This window comes from Syngnathus scovelli, chromosome 21 (assembly GCF_024217435.2).
Source record: "Syngnathus scovelli strain Florida chromosome 21, RoL_Ssco_1.2, whole genome shotgun sequence".
In the NCBI taxonomy this organism is placed as follows: Eukaryota; Metazoa; Chordata; class Actinopteri; order Syngnathiformes; family Syngnathidae; genus Syngnathus; species Syngnathus scovelli.
In genome coordinates this window covers 9,077,191-9,094,493 of record NC_090867.1, presented here as the reverse complement: position 1 = coordinate 9,094,493, position 17,303 = coordinate 9,077,191, and the positions used below count along the sequence as shown (strand labels likewise).

The following is a 17,303-nucleotide window of genomic DNA, read 5'->3' as shown; positions in this document are numbered from 1 at the left end:
TGAGAAACGATAGGAGTCTGTTTTTCTTAAAACAGTAAGGGATGATAAATGAGTGTTGTTTTTATCGGCATACCACGATAAAAACATGAATCATAGCGTCCAGGATTAATTAGGTCAAATAAAATAACTCATTATTAACCCATGTGATGTCATTAGGCTTAAATAATGTTTACGAGTGATAGGAGACTGAAGGTTTCTTAAAGACACGTTTCTGCGGTTCATGCGTTTTAGTCATGTAATAAATCATCTCGCAGGTATGGAATGATTCATGGATAATTTATTAGCGACACCGGTGCAAGCTAATCTATCATCTTGTAAGATATAGTCACCGTGCAGTCTGTTCTAGTGAGAGGCAGTGATTTAAAATACACAGAACAAATATCGACCAGGAAAAAAAAAAGTTCTTTGTCTGATACATCTGCAGTGTTGATCCCTTAAGCAGGGAAATGTCTTTTTCATCCTTTTGATTCGCGTGGATGCTGTTCCTTCCCTACATGGGTTTGGAACCAGCTATAGAAAATTTGTTTCTTTTGTAATGTGACTCCTGGCTTGCGGTGCTATCTCGTGACACACCAACCCCGTGAAATTGAACTGAAATGAGGCCGCTGAGGTGAATTTCTTTTTTTTTCTTCTTCTTCTCAATACACACAATCCACCAGAGTCTGCGTTTCACGATCAATTCATTCGGTGAAATGAATCTGTTGGGTGCTACTACTTCTAATTGTATTACGATCTACTTATTTTGTATTATCTCTGGCGCATACAATATCATCTTTAAAATATTTGTCGACCACCACATGGCTGGACAGATGGTGCGCTCTTTGTAATAAGTTAAGACAGTTATCTGATAGCCTTGAAATGATCTGCTTTTAATGAAAGATTGCATTTTGCGCGCCTGCTCTTTGGTAGTGTCGGAGCATTTGGGAGTGTGTTGATCTAGCAGCCTGCTGTGACAGGATAGAATATTGATCCCGCTGGTGGGAGTCACACTGTGAAACAAGTTGGGAAGCTCAAAAGCCAGACATTCAACTGACCGCAGTCTGTTGTGACTTTGGAAAACTGCGGCGTTAGATACTAGCCAATAGAGACCATGACAATATAAAATATTGATCAGTGCAGCTTTAAGTCTTTTGTAGAGGCTATATGAAAGGAATCTTGGAAAAGTTCCTTCGGGATTTAACTAAGTTGTTGTGAGTGCTCAAGCATATTTTTTTTTCTATTTGGAATTTGCACTTTTTGGAGCAAACAACACATAATATGTTGTTTATTGTGAAGGGTTCGGGTTACTGGATCTTTACAATGCTGCTGCTTCTTCGAGTGAGCTGTAAAATAACACACTTTGACATGTGGGCTGTACACCACGGTGCCATCTGGACCTGCAGTAAGTAAACAAACAGTGCCACTGAGGAGAGCTTTGACCTCAAAGAAAAGAAAATAACATACTTTATATTTTGATAGGAAAAAAGAGAGCTGCTTAGTATGCTCCGTCCTATCTGGAAGCAAAAATTGCCAGCATGCCAAAGAAAGAGGCAGAAAATGCAGATCAGATTTAGATGGTGATTTAGATGCTTTTTAGTGTAACCCCTGCAGACACAAAGAGCTGAACCAAAACCTGCTCATCCATCTTTATTTGTGTGAAGCAAAGCCAGAGTGCTATAAACCTACTAATAAAAGCCAAAGACCATGAAGCCTTCTTATCCACAATTTATGCTGCATATAATGGTGGAGATTTAAAAAAAAAAACTCTTGCATTTGCACCCATATGCATTATGGAATTATTATTATTTTCATTATTATTAGTATTCTATATATAATATTTTTTATATATATATTCTAGTGACTTGTCATCATGGGCCCACTGTTGCACCTTGAACACGAGTGTATCGTATTGACTTGACTTTGTTTGTAATCCTTCTTGATTGCGGATTAGTCCTCATCAAACAAGATGTCAAGAGTCATTTTGTGAAGCCCAAATCAGGCTTCTACCAATTACTGACCCAATGCCATTACCTTGACTGAACCAATAAGGACAATTAAGATTCTAGCGGTAAGGGTTGTGGACGTCTTGGCTTGCGTGCGTCTTATTTCCAATTGTGCTCTTGAAGTAAATTAACCTGTCAGATTGAAAACTGATAAACACCTTCAGTGAAAACTGTTTGAAAACTGATAAACACCTTTAGTGACGGAGGTAAATATTTTCGAAAGGGGACAATTTATGAAGAAATCCTAATCAAATAAAACAGGAGTAAAAAAGTCTTGTGCAGTGAGTAATAAATCAAAAAGAATGAAATTAGATTCGATTTAAAAAGGTGAAACCGCATGGCGGACTAATTCCATTTTCAGTCCAGCTTTTTACGGAATGTCATTATCGTGCAGGAGCCATCATTTACACTTCTCGCCTATGTGTATGTGAAGTAGGTATGTGTTCATTACGATCTGATTGATTCCAGTCAGTCTAAGTAAATGTCATTATTGTGATCAATGACTAGAAGGAGCCAATAAGGACAATTAGGATGTGAGATCCATCTTGTGTCCTGAAACAAATGAACCTGTCAAGTAACTCTTGAAAGGTTTTGGCATCGCCAAGTCCGGCGACATCTGAGATGCATTACGCCAAAATATCCTTCCTGCCAATTTCTGCAAATGTCAAAGGAAGCCTTAAAATATCCTCCAAGAATGAGGGCAGGCACTTCATTTGATGAGGGTGTCTGCGCCGTTGTGGGATGGAATGTAGCAGACTCCCTGCAAATTCTTGACATCGCCGAAACAGTTCAGACAACATTCGGGATTGTGTCAGTATGCAAAGCATCTTGACTCATTGGTGCAAATCCAAATCTCCCCTGGTCTCTTTAGATTAAACACATGGCATTGATATATTCAAGTTAATATATATTTCTATACTTGCTATATTTTTTGAGGCTATAGCTGTTTGGCTCATTTTCTGGTGCACACTAATTATAATAGTTACATTAAGCCTCTGCGGATTTGTGCCTTGTGATCCGTGACCATGACTGTCATGAAAAATATTGATGTGACCACACAGGCATAATATCTGAGGGGAAGCGCTAACAATGTTTGAGCTCAGCGTCCGTCGTCCTGATCAAAAGCTGAGCTCTGGCGCCCGCCCCGCGCACGCCATTTACTTTTAATGACTTTCACAGTTACATGGGCATCAATAGTGGTCTGTTTCATAAACAGCATGTTATTTGGTGTAATAAATACTTCAAAGGACTGACTCATGGAGAAAATTAAAGGGCTTTTTATGTATATAAAAAAGGCCAATTGGGTCCACCTGGTTTTGTTGGACGAGTCTGAAATAACAAGTCCAATCCTCTTTGCAACATCAATATATGCAGCGAAACTTTATGGGGCAGGGTGACGCTTTGCATGACTGCCTCACTCTTTTGTGTTTGAACCTCGGCAGGATTTCAATTAATACAGGTCACGCAATTACAAATTTTTGCCCTGAGGCGGCGCAATTCTGATATGAAGCGTAATGACAACATCATTTAGATGTCCGCCAGCAGACGTTTAATTTAATTTAAAAACCCTAAAGGTTATAGAAAATCTACTTTACTAGTTGAACCAAGCTAGCAATAAAATTCACCACTCATAGAGTGGAAGAGAGAAACATCGTTAGGAAAAGCCAAGTTTGACACCTATTTTCATAAACCCATGTTGCTGTTGATTTATAATTTAGCATAACGATGTTACCAATTTCCATCATCATGAACTGGCCAATTTGATGTCCTTTAAAACACAATTCCACTGGCCTTAAAAAAAATGAATGATTTATAAAATCTTACACATCAATATTTCATACCTGATAGATTAATAAAGGTGTCATTCAATTTTGAAGGGGAAAAAAAACAACAATGGTTTGATCAATGGGGACATTACGGTTGTGAGTTTGCACAATAGCTTTGATGAATGCTCCCAACATTTTCTTCATGAATGTCTGGTCAAACTGGAAAGTGGAGATAGAGGTCTTAGTTTGTCACAGAGGGCACATGGTAAATGGGCCTGATTTATAGAACTTCCTTCAAAGTATACAAAGTACTTGCCGCACACAATCCATACAGTCCACCAAATGCTATATCTTCCTCACAGTCTGTATTGATTGTAATTTTTCATAGTTCTGCCTCTGCTAGTCGTGTCTTTTTTGTTGATTGGAAGAAAATTAAGGGGGATTTGAGATTTATTCTCAGTCACACAAATCATTTTCATGATCCAAATGTTGCCTTATGTTTTATGGTTTTCATAAAAGACACAGTGTTTCGCAAATGATTTTGTATACTTGGAAATCAGAACAGACGTGAGGTGCTCAGAAAAACTGTTGCCAATCTTTTTTTGTGATAGTGCATGTTTATCTTTTTTTAAAGCTGTTTTTGAAGCAGGGGTTTTATATTTAGTAAGATGGTAAGTCAAGTCTTTTAATTAGCCCACAGCGAAGGAAGGGAAGAGGAGTTTGTTTTTTTCCCACCCACCATTGTTTTATTGGCATTTTGTTCCCCTTAAATACGGATGAATTATTTCAAACCAAACAACAGCAACAGCAGCATCATAATTCATTGCAAATTCTTTTCAAGAAGAATTCTATTTGGGGAGGGGAAAAAAAATGAAATGTCTGTTTGAGAAGAGGCGCTCGTTTGTTTCAAAAGGTTAATAATGCACCCAGCATGCCTTCAAGTGCAAGATCAAGGACCAAAGAGAAATGAGACCAACCCGGCCAATCGCTTCGATACAACAGAACAAACTTCAAATTACTTTTAATATTTTCATGACGGTCTGATTTTGCACAGAACTGCTCTTGACGAAAAAAATACAAAGACAAGCAGAAATGTATTGAAAATATTTCACATTCCTGTCCTTGAGGATTATATCCGTCGACTATTTTTAAAAAAGTGGACAAAAGGTGTTATGCAAGCAGTAGGAATCATCGGGGTTGACATTTACTGGAGATAAGTGGAGGATGCATACTTGAACCAAAATCTTATGGCCATAATTAAATTGACTATATTTATTATGCCATGACTTGACATTTCACAGTCACGTCGCGAAGACCACCTTTGTTTTTCATCTCGGGTTGTCTGTTATGACTAATCGTGTCGCAATGTCGATTGTTTTTATACGTGTACAAATCTCGTCAAGTAGAAGTGCAAGAGGGTGGTGATGTTTACAGCGAGCGTGTCTTCTCATGCTCGGTCAATCGATAGCTGTAACAGCTTGATGCTTGGACACAAAGTGTGATCAGGCTAGCACAAAAGAAAGAAAAGCACTTTAAACGCTTACAGATTTACCTGAGAATTTGATCATATATTACATTAACACCACATGTTGCTTGTTATTGATAAAAGCTTGTAATTAATTCAATAAAAACACAGACGCAGATTCAACACCATTTTATTCAACACATTCAGACATCATTTATTTTTTGGGGTTTCCTGCATGAAACAAAATGTGCTTTCATTTGATAGATTTCAGGCAATTGCAGTTTTTTTAAGCTACATATATAAAAAGAAAAAAAAACACATGGTAATGTTTAAGAAAAAAAAGGAACTTGTTTGCATTGTGCTACTTTATAACAATACGCGCTGGTTGTGTTTTATTGGAGTTTATGCACCTTTCTGTCTTTGGTAGAGAGGGCGACACTGAAAAGACTAAACTACTAATAACATATATTACAAGAAAACAGGATATTTTGTAGAGTCTCTTTATTTTACAATAGCAATTATTATCATAATATTATAACTTCATTATTTTCTTCCCTTTCTCCACTGGCATTACAGCTATATTGTCATTTTGACTCTTTTTCTTTTCATTGTGCCCAAATCTATTTTTTTTTAAATAAACAATTCATGAGCAACTGAAGCCAACTATACATATATCAATTCTAGGAAAAACAAGAACACGCCATTTGTTCCACATTGTTATTTTTAGCAGCTTTAACATCAGCAGGGCTTAAACTCAAGCGTTGGTGACTTCAAGCTTGTTGAAATGAAGTATATACAGTACTGCATTAGCCTTAACAACCTAAACACATTTTTGGACACATATTCATGCAGACTCACAGATTGCATAACAAGCAGACGATACATCGCGTACAGGTTAATCGTGAGCACACATATGAAAGTGTATTTAGAGCAGAGGTTGGAAAAACATCATTTCAGCCCATCGATTACATTTGTCACGCTTATTCTGTCAATTTCACAGAGATAACAAGCCATTTCCACGTGCTTCTTTGGTCCTTTTTCTTCATTCAGCATACTTCCGTCAAATCTGTCAAGCACAGGGAACACATTAAGTCTATTTATGTAGCACTTTGCACACCAGCAATTTGCTTCGGCGATCATGCCCACCACACAATCAGTGATGGACCCAACAAATATATCTTTATCTGGAACGTGATACTCCCAATTCATATCTACAAGGAGTCCTGTAGGCTAAACAAAGAGGGAGCTAATCGTGCAGGAGCATTGATTTGTGTCACAGCACATCAGCCGAGATGTATCTCTCTGTTTTTGTGGCACGGATGAAAATCATGACGTGATAAATCACCATTAACGTGCTATTATGTTCTAATTTCTAATTGCGATGTCTTTTATGTTTGACATTCGGGTAAGATTTTAGACTCGCTCCTTGACCATACAGATTGTAGGCTTTGAAAAAAATATGACAGCACTAAAAATAGAATATACTGGAGGTGGACCAGAATGACAAAGCGGAGCATGGAACATTAAGGCTGACGTGTATTAATATAATCCCCAAAATAGTTTAGTAGGGTCTTTTTTTTTTTTTGGTAGAACCTGACATGTGTCTGTTTAGTTTATCAGATCATCAAAATCCAAAATATAAGTATTGGCAAACAAGCACACATGCCAGTTGATATATTTAAACTTATGATCTAACACCGCTGGACTTGTTGGAGGTTTTTATCGCCACGGTAACCAAACAAGCTGCGCATAACTTTGATTTACCATTCAAGCATTTGTTTCATGACAATCGATTTCAGTTTGGCTGAACAGAATGTGTTTATCCGCCTCTCCTTTCCAAAACTCTTAGGGGTCACTTGGAGGTCGAGGTGGCTTAAGTTAGCGGTTGTCCTCCTTGTCCCTCTCTACTTAGCAATTGAGTGGCACTTGAATAGCCGGCGGCAGAAAATAGGAATCACAACTTCTCCCAGCCATTGGCCGTCCGTCTATGTTCATTTGACACCTGTGCACTTGGCTATGTGCCCTTTGCGCTAATGTCTCTCCTTCACAACCACTCCCACTTTTCACATGTCCTCTCTCAGTAGTGATAGTCAAATGGCCCAGTTATCACCTCCATGGCAGCATCATCCAATGAGGTGCATATTTTCCCCTATGTGCAAAGGCATCGTAACGGAGGACACATAAAAGGCTAGGAGCACTTCTCAGTGTGTCGACAAAGGGGGGGCAGGGGCGGGGTGTCAGGAACTGCGGGCTTGTTTATCGCTTCGTGATGAACACTTGAGGTCATACCGTGATTTCACAAACTCTAACAGCAGATATGAATGTTGTGCAAAGGTTCGGCCCTTGCAAAAGCAAAAGATAGTTTGGCACAATGTGTTTTAAAAAAAACGTATTTGGGAAGTGTCACTAAGGATGTTTGCTGCCAACTTTCCCCTCTCCATGTGGGTTCTTGTCGATTTTTACAAAGTCAAGCAGTCGGGCCATGAAGTGTTTTAAAAGAGATCTGAAATGGAATATCCAACAGCAGCCCTTGACCTTTTAACAACCTTGTATGAGAGATTGCTATCTTGCAACAACGCGTGCATAAATCTCACAGTCCAGCCCATCGTGTCATATTTAACCTCTATAACCGATAACATGGAATGCACGATATTTTTCTGCGAACTATCACTCGGCTGGCTTGTACTCTTGTGACTCCTCTGCAACTGCGCTCGCACTATGCCGTCGGCTATTTATGTCAAGGTGGAGGGCCGACAATGTTTATGTCCACTTGTCAAAGTTCACTTGACTAAAAGCAATCAAGCGTGAACGAGATTTGCGAGATGGCAGCGATTACTCGGGGAGACGTATTGATCTTGAACAAAAGAACCCTAATTTCCAGGATTAAACGCGATAGAACCGCAGACTAAAGATAAACTCGATGCAGCGGCTGCACCAGTCGTGCTTTGTAAAGCGTATCGATCCTCCGTGGTTCCCCTGATCTCTTTTCACGCTCGGTGAATTACACAAAAAGCCATAATCTTTGGAAAATAAGTCGCATTAGGGACAGAAATCAGAGATGTAATAGATCATGTGACACGAGGGAATAATTATTTAATTTTAAAATTACTATTTTAATAGAGTAGAAAAGGGAGCAACTCTTGTTTCTGTCTTCTAAAAATAAGAATAATCTTGCACAGAGTCCAATGTTGGAAGGGATCGAAAGAAATTTGCAGGCTTTTTCATTTGTGACCGCCGCAGCGGTGGCCATCCACTCAGCCATGTCAACTGATTCTGATTCATCACCGTCCACCAGTGTCGTTTTAAATTTCTCGACCGCCTCATCCTCTGGCTGAATCAGAAGTTGTAAGAAAGAAGATGAGCATTTTTTTTTCTTCCTTTCTGCTACGTCTTCTGCGGTTTCAGGCCATTGATCCTCGGCTTTTCATTTCTTTTTCACGGGATAATTGAAAGAAGTGCTTCAGATTTAATAAAGCCTTAGAGTGAAGCCAGGCAAGAATACTGCTTTTCTTGTTTGATGGGCCAAGTTACGGGGCATTTTTAAATGTACAATGATGACTTGGTCATCAGGAAACAATCATATCTGTCCACACCGAAATAATTTGTGCATTTGGAAAATGGAAAATAGTGACAAAATGTATTTCAGGAAAAATAGTCACATTCAATTGTATGGTTTAAGCTAGGCATTGAGCCATGACATCAAAATATGTCATATTAAATCTAACATTTTGAAAAGTCACTGAATTTTGCATTATTTTCACATCCATCCATTTTCTATGGCTTATCCTCTTCAGGGACACAAATGAATCCCAGCCGACATAAATTAGAAACAAAAGTCTAATTAAAGACGAGACCAGTCGCTAGACGTTATGTAAGCTGTTTTGGTTGGCTTCATGAAGTTACTTGATGAAGTTTTAAAGTAGTCCAAGGCTGAAGATTTTTTTTCTTCCACCGCCTGCTCGATTAAACCACTTTATAAAGTTCACCCTTTTGAAAGCAGGAAAAAAATATGAATGAAATAGTTGTTAGCATTCATACAAATTCTAATGCCATTATGAATCAAAATTTCTCCAAAAATGATGGCTTTTAGCGTTAGACCTGCGCCAAGTGTGATAATAGGTCCCTTTGTGTGGTTTGAAAAATATATTTTGTCTTAAAAGCTCACTGCAGAGAGCAAAAAAAAAAAACAACAACATCTGGCTACTCTACATCTTCAGTTTCAAAAATAATAAACTCAGAATGTGTTAACTGTTAACATCTGTCAGCTCCCTCAAGCATCTCCCAGTGTCCACTTTTTGCACATTTACTTTATTTTATAAAAATTGGCAAGATGTTTATGAAATGAATTCAATACACTGTGTTTGCTTGAGGTGTTAACGGATTTACCCAGCGGTTCGTTTTGGGTGTTGATATCAGGATTTACGCTAATCTCCAATGTCGGTGAGTTGATTCTCTAATCTGACAACATAATAACTTCATTTCAGTGGCTATTGACATTGAAAGGCTGTGCAGCCTCAGCAGGTCGAGCGAGACACACGCTGTGATTTCAATTACCAATTAAGTTACTTAGTCTGTTTATTGGTGGTAGGTAGCTTGGAAGAATACGACAGCGAACAAAGATCAGCATCAGAGGGACCCAGCTGAATAGATCAATACAATGTAACAAAATGATTTGAATCAAAAAATCAGTTTGGGATTCATTCACCTTGCATGAGTTCATATTGTGAAGGTTGTCTAAGGAAAGAACAAGAGAGAGCATGAGCGCACTCTTTTGTGAGAGAAACTTTTTTTTTATTGATAGTGCTGGTGGAAGATTTTGATTTATTGACTCAGATTAAGCCCAAAGAGTGAGCATCTTTCAGCAAATACAAATTTGAAGGCCTTGTGATTTACAGTGATGGATGAGACTCATGTTCTATCATTACAAGGGCAACCAGGATATCAATTTACCTGCTTGACTTTCTGTGAGATGCAAGATTTTTACGGAAGAAAAACACTTTTGAAAACAAGGTCCCTAAATCTGTAAAAAATAAATAAATAAATAAATAAATAAATAAATAAACGGCCATTTTATAATATTAAAAAAATGACAGCTCCTACAATTAACAACTGTTAATGGACATGGATGAAAAAAATGATATATAACAGCCATTATCTCATCTCGTCTGTGCCATACACAATTAAAGCACTTTAGGCAGAACTGGAGTGCAAAACAAACAAGCTACTAATTTTCACCGAAAGACGTCTCATTTTTAAACAGCTCCACGTACATCTTACTCTGCATTTTTCCTCTAGTAGTAATTATTACTCCCCCAAATAGAACTTGGACTTATCTTTTGAACCTGACTATAAAATTCAATGCACGACATGAATGGAGAGAGACTTTTGTGACTACTTTTGAATACTAAAATATAAAATCCTCCCCTTGCATGTCCCAATGCAAGACTTGAAATATTCATGAGAATTCCGTCGGTTAGCTTGTCAGCAGCATCTTCGCTTGTATGTACATGATGATAATGAGCAAAAAATTTAGCAACGATTGGTATTTTGAAAGGTGGGGGTGAAGACATGTCCCACATATTGGGGTTTAAGCCGCCAGGTGCAGAGTGATGACGTACGAGTCAGCCGTCACGGGGGGGAAAGTGCTTCTATAAAAGTGATATTATTCATTTTTACAAGGTCAGCATCCATCTCGGCTAACCTCAATGCAAAAAAGTGATGCCTCTGCAGTTGCACAGTGGGAGAAAATATCAATCAGGATGAGCGACAGCACTGCACTGACAATCTTCACCGCTCATCTCGCCGCTTCTGCAAGCAGGTGATGACTCGTGATGAAAGAGGCTAGAAATTCTCTTTTAGGGTTCTCAAAACACTTCACACCTGAACATTCCGTCTTAACGGTGGTTTGTCATCTTCTAGAAATAATTTACATCATTAGATGACAAAAAAAATCCAAATAAAAAAGGAGATTTTTTGGTTTATATTGCCTTAAGAAGATGATGTGGCACCGGCATCACTTTTGCAATCCCCTATCATGATTTTTTTTTCTCCCAGTGTTGATGCAACAGCAGTCAAGAACGCTCGATCTGATTGCACACTCTGACTTGGATTGTCTTACTATTTTATTAATGTATCTGTTGGGGGTTTCGAAATCTGTCAAGGCACCTAGGAACATCGGATGCATTTTGGTATGAGGCAAAAGGAGAAAATCTCTTCAACTAATCTCTAAAAACAATTGCTAGCAAGAGCTCTAGTTTTTTAAACTGGACACAATTTGCAATTTTAAATCAAATTAACATTAAATGATGCGACGGGCCATATCTTTGCCCCCGGACCTTGGGTTTGACACCAATGGCCTATGAGGACCAGCAGCTTGATAATCTTTAGAACGCAAGTTTTAACCTGTTGTTGCACATACCGCCCAGCATTTCTTTTTTTTTCAACAACCTGATTGTCCTGGCAGCTGTAGCTATTGTACACTATATTATCATAAAACAAAGAGAGGAAACAAACGAAAAATAAAAGGAGCTAGGGATATTTACATATGTATGGAGAGTCCTTAACAATATACACTGGATATAAATAATGTGGAGCCATTTGAAGCCACCATTAGTTAGCTAGTTCAACCCATTACTAAGTTCCCACTTACTTTCAATGTATATATGAATAGGCATGAGATCTTCAGAAGAGCAAATTAAATTGGACATTTTTCAAGAGATTACAGCCTCTTTACTACATTCACAGGAAGAAAAAAAAAAGCCTATCGCATTGGCAAGAAAACATTAATTACCGTTTGTGGGTCAAGTCGCTATAATCATCTTGTAAGATCAGCAAGTCTTTCATAAACATGCTAGCAGAAATGAGTTATTGTCTGCGTGACCAGATGACCTTTAAAGAGATGACCTCTCATTTAGTCTGTCAGACCTTTAATTAAGTGTGTTACAAGACACGAGTCCCACGGCTATTATGTTTCTCACTTAGGACTGAGACAAGAAAATGGCAACCTGTTAAATTCCTCATTTATTCTTTAGCATGCTCGTCACGGATTGGGGATCGCTTGAATGTGTACTGCTGACGTTAGCAGAAAGAATTATGTCGAGATCTTTTCCTTTATTGTAAAATTGTGCGTGTAGAAGAATAAGATTAGTGCGGCCGACATATTCGCACATTGGCACTTAACTGTACTTCAAAAGGTACATTAAATATCGTCATGGCTCTTTTTTCAATTTCCCCTTCCTTACATTGTTCATCTCCTTCCCTTGTCTGCCACGAAAGGAAGACGAAATGCCCATGCAACCATGTATGGAGAACTTGTTCACTGTTCCAAAACACGTTTTCATGTCTAATTGCTCATTCTGCTGCTCATATATTTTTTTTTTTCCCCTGACACTTCCCCGTATTAAATATGGATGGCCTTGCTATTGTTGCTGAGACAGCATTTTAATCGTGCCCTAAACCATTGTCTTCATCAATGATTATTGTCCCATTCATGGCCTTTTAATGCTAATCTTGGTCACTTGAGAGGGACTTTCCAGAGTCAAGTGTAAAACAGATTCAACTGTAGCCTAGCGAATATTAAACATTCAAAGTAGAAAAGTAGAAAGCATGCCGCTCGCTACCAAATGCTTTATGCCTGCCATTTCCTGAGTCCGCTGGCCTTTTTCCTTCCTTTTGTTGTTGTAATCACGATACTATCAAGCGTCATTATGACTTGGAGACACTTTGCAATTGGCAGCCAGGGATCTGTTACTGTGAGGATTCATGTTTTTAACCTGCGATATTTTGTCGAGGAACCTTTATGGTCCACTTGAGAATCCAGCAGTAAAACCGCTGCACTCTCGAGACTCACAATAAAATCATCTAAGGAAACCCAGACGGAACAACAAAACTGAGTTTGTAATCGTTTTCCAAAAGGGGAATATGTTACCACCGACTGGTCGCAAATGAGTGGCTGCTGAAAAGGCAATTTATTGCCACATGTATTTTTCAAAGGCTGCCGGTGTTTCCCGGGAGACCATTTCTTTTTGTTGATAAGAAAATGAATAAATGAATAAAATGCCAGCGTGAAACTTAGCTTTTTTAGTAAATGCTTTATGTGTCAGCTCTGTATTTCTGCATAATGGGTCAATATTTTCATTGCGGGCTTGTAAAGTTCACACAAAGAAATCTATTTTTGTCTTCCTAAAATCTTGAATGAATCCCTATATCTGCCCACATTCCACTTTGTCACACAACAATAAATTTCTCAATTTCCTCTGAAGAAAACATTTGCAAGGGACATCTAAAATTAGTTTGTGAGTGTCTGTTTTGGTGAGAGGGAATCCAGAATGATGTGTCTGATGAAAATACCCACATTGACACATTCTAAATGTTTCCCTTCCTCCAAAAAAGGAAATCAAAAACAGTTTTTGAGGAACCCTGATGAAATTCCAACATCTGCTGTCTGGATTGTGATGAATCGGGACCGCCCCCTTCATAAAAACATGCACGTGCCTACCTCACAAGCTGCTGTTGTGGGCACGCAAGGAGGCCGTGTGCGTGAGCATGAAACTCTCCGTACACTGCTGACTGCTCGCGGACGGTGACCTGCGCGGCGAGCGCTGCATACGGCCTCTCCTGTCAAAAAAACTCCCAGCTGACCACGAGCGGTTGTGCTTCCTCAAATACTCCTTGTAGTTCTTGGTGAGCAGTGTGTATAGGAATGGGTTGATGCAGCTGTTGGAGTACGTCAGACATGTCGTCAGGTAATTGATGTTGCGCTTGGCTGTGGACGACAGGGGCAGGGACGGATGGTACTGACCCAGGAGTTGCCAGATCCAAAAAGGCAAGAAACATGCCCAAAAGAGGAGCACGATGGTGAAAATCAAGTAGAGAACCTTTGGGGGAGATCAAGCAGAGAGAACAGGTCAGCAATCCAAGCTCTTCTGACATGTGTGACAATATATTTCCTTCGTAAATATGACAACAATGTGCAGAAATCAACTTGAGTGAACTTTATCACCTTGAAAGGGACAAAATATAGCCAATGAAAATAAAAATTATTAGATGAGCAAAGATGATCCTGGCCTTGATGCTGTTGCAAAACTCTTCATGATTTTACCTTTCATCTGCTTGAATAAGCCACTTAAATGGAACGGATAAAGCGTTTGAACAAAAATAACAGCCTTCTCTGAGAAGCTATTTGCTTTTTGAGTAACACGTATGCCGTCATTTCATCGCTGTTGTCATATTTATCTGTATGAACGCCGATGGGTGTGACATCTTTATAGCGTGCATCTCTGCAATTTGGCCACTCCCCAAATGCCTTTCCTAATTCTAGATTGTAATTGCGAAGCTGAATGCCTCATCACGGTCACTCAGATGGCTTCCTGCTACGTGCCGTATGTGCTCTTTTGTGTGCTCTTATCATGTGTGCACTTGATACCAGTCCATTGACAGTGACGTCCGTTGCCAATGTGTTGGTGAGAAAGAGCAAACAGATCAATTCATATTCAATCTTAGTCATGTGATCAAGAAGCCAGGGGGGGGCAGGAAAACAAGGTTTTTGTTTTTTTTAGCTGACTGAGTCACCATAGCCTAAATACTGATTCCTAAAACAAAACAAAAGGTGTTTTTAAAAAATAGATATTGTAAGAGATATCCACTGACCTTCAGGTTGGGAAGCTTATTGGTGGTTTTGAAGGTCACCGTTTGTGAAACCCAGTAAGTCCGAGCAAGTTGGATGTAAAGGTAGCCAATGATCAGTCCGGGGGCGACGATGCTCGTGCAAAAAAGGAAGGTGATGTAAATCTTATAGGACAGGGGTGACAAGGTGGGAAGACACATAGCCTTGTTGCCCACCTTCATCAACTGAATGCTTACAATCATGGGTAAGGTGAGGATAAGAGACGCGGCCCAAACGAGGAGCGCGATGGCTTTGCGATACTTTTTCGAGCGTTTGACCGTATCCAACGGTCTGAGCACCGCAAAGTAGCGCTCTGTGCTCATGATAGTCAGCGTGAAGATACTGGCGTGCATGGTCAGGAAGTCCATGCTGATCAGGATCCGACAACCGACGTCCCCAAAGTACCAGCGCTTCAGGAAGTGCGTACACACCACAAACGGGATGGTGAGAAGATACATGAGATCTGCCAAAGCCAGGTTGATGATATAAATGTACATCGAAGCTGCGCTCCGCATGGAATGGCACATCACCACCAGGGTGTAGATGTTTCCCAAGACTCCCACGAGAAACATAATGGAGAGAATCGTGCCAATGGTGAAGGTGGCCGCCGGGTCCTCATGAGCGCTCTGAGGGGGCTCGGTGACATTGGTGCTCCTCTCCACCAGGACTCCAACGGGCTCCATGGACACCGTGGTCATTTCTGAAGATACTAGAACGGAAATAAGAGGAGTTTTCGTCAGTGATTAATCAAAGCTTCCTCGATCGGGTTGAACTCTGACCCCTGAATATTCTGACATTGAACATTTCTTTCATGAAGTAGTCTAGTTGCATTTATTGTTTTCAATAATGTGAAGTACGCCCTCCTGCTTGTAGACATGCGGAGAGTAACCTTGGACAACGGCCATTATGAGGAAAGCATACGCTCTTCTAAAGCAGCTCTGAAAATAGCTTAAGGCTTGTGCCAGGGGTGCTTCAAACAAGTTGTTGGTTAATTGTAGTGTTTTGGGGTTATTGTTTTAATTCTTTTCAAGTGTAATCAAATGGCCATGCAAGTTGGTACCTGTGTTGTCTTGTTTGAAAGAAGCCTTCAGCACGTTGCAGCTGTTCCATCAGCCATGCTTTTGTCTGACTTTTTCCTTCCAAACTTGGCTCATGCATCCAAAATTTCACACTCCATAAAAGCAGCCTTTACAAGGTTTCCATGACGTGAAACAAAAAGGTGACTGGGATTTCTTTTTTTTTTTTTTGACCCACTTGATGAGATGAACACAAAGCAAATGATCCAGTGATGAAAATCTCTGAATGGTCTTCAAGGTGCCTTTTTAAATCAGTCTCACAACTTCTGTCCAGCAAAGTTGGGATGTGGAAGGAGCGAAGGAAAAAAAATATCCAAGATTTTCAGAAAAATCACATGTTGAATGATCTGAAGATGACAGAGAAATGACGATCGGGTTTAAGCTTCCACTCGTCTCGGGGAATCAGCGAGTGTGTGTGATTGTGTGTGGGGGTGAGTAAGGTAGAGCAGCAGTGAGGAAAGGAGGGAGGGAATGAGGGAGGGGAGAGCAAGTCAGGCTCTATTACTATAAAAAAAAAAGACGGCAGAGAAGATCTGCCAACGGTGAGGTATGCAGGAAATGCCTTCTCTCTCTAACCCTTGCGCATTTCCACACCGATGTATCACACTGTGACCTGAGATGGCAAAGATAAAAATAAATGCCCACTGCAAAGACAGTAGACACTTCAGCAATGGCATCCATGAACATGTCATATGGATGGAGAGGTGGCCAAAGCTTGGGTAGACCTAGCAAGCATGACAACTTAGGAATTGCTCGTGACTTTTTTTACATCAGTAATTGATCACTGCTGCGTCAAGTGTGGATGATGCTGGGTGGCTTCTTGTCACATCTCATTAGCAAGGAAACACATCCTGGCTGCAAAGGGATAAAAAGGAAGGAAAAGCAAAGAGCAGAGATTTATATCTCCTAAATTGGAGGTTGGGCAGCACCCAATGCAGGCATGCTAGCCCCGCCCATTGTGTGACTGCAGTGAATGGCAAAGTCGCACACAAAATGTCACTACCTGAATTGTTGAATTGCTTGGTTTCCTTGGAGACAAAATCGGAGCTTGTCGAGGAGGCAATCTTTTAGCAAAGCTTTTCTTCTAGCATGAAGGAACTTATTTCATCTGTTTTCAAAGTGTGAACATTACACACAGTAAACACTCGAAATGTTCATATTTCAGAAGAGTGGGCTAATCGTGTTGACTTTCCTTTGGTGCTTGGCAAGTATTTTTGTGGCCGCATTCTTTAGCATGCAAAAAGTATTTGCCAACTGCCCAAAAAAAATCACAGCAAAAGAAGCCAGTAAATATTAGTCATGGCAACCAAAGGTATCGCTACTTTAGTGTGTGGCAAAAAAAAAAACTTG

The 17,303-nt window shown here is 39.8% G+C and overlaps 1 protein-coding gene across 1 annotated transcript; it reads right to left on the bottom strand.

Moving 5' to 3' along the window:
* Window positions 1-5,387: 5,387 nt before the first annotated feature.
* Window positions 5,388-16,408, bottom strand: LOC125991574 (urotensin-2 receptor). The gene is made up of 4 exons (XM_049759600.2): window positions 15,938-16,408; window positions 14,862-15,586; window positions 13,711-14,089; window positions 5,388-6,279 (listed from the first exon to the last, which is right to left on the bottom strand). Exons 2-3 carry the CDS (start codon window positions 15,573-15,575, stop codon window positions 13,712-13,714), a joined length of 1,092 nt encoding a protein of 363 aa, XP_049615557.1. The 5' UTR covers window positions 15,576-15,586; window positions 15,938-16,408; the 3' UTR covers window positions 5,388-6,279; window position 13,711.
* Window positions 16,409-17,303: the final 895 nt, after the last annotated feature.

Bases quoted from the DNA above. Each gene is read 5' to 3' on its own strand.
- LOC125991574 (XM_049759600.2), bottom strand. From the start codon at position 15,575: ATGACCACGGTGTCCATGGAGCCCGTTGGAGTCCTGGTGGAGAGGAGC. The intron at 14,090-14,861 runs GTCAGTGGATAT...TCTCCCCCAAAG, and splicing joins ATAAGCTTCCCAACCTGAAG to GTTCTCTACTTGATTTTCAC.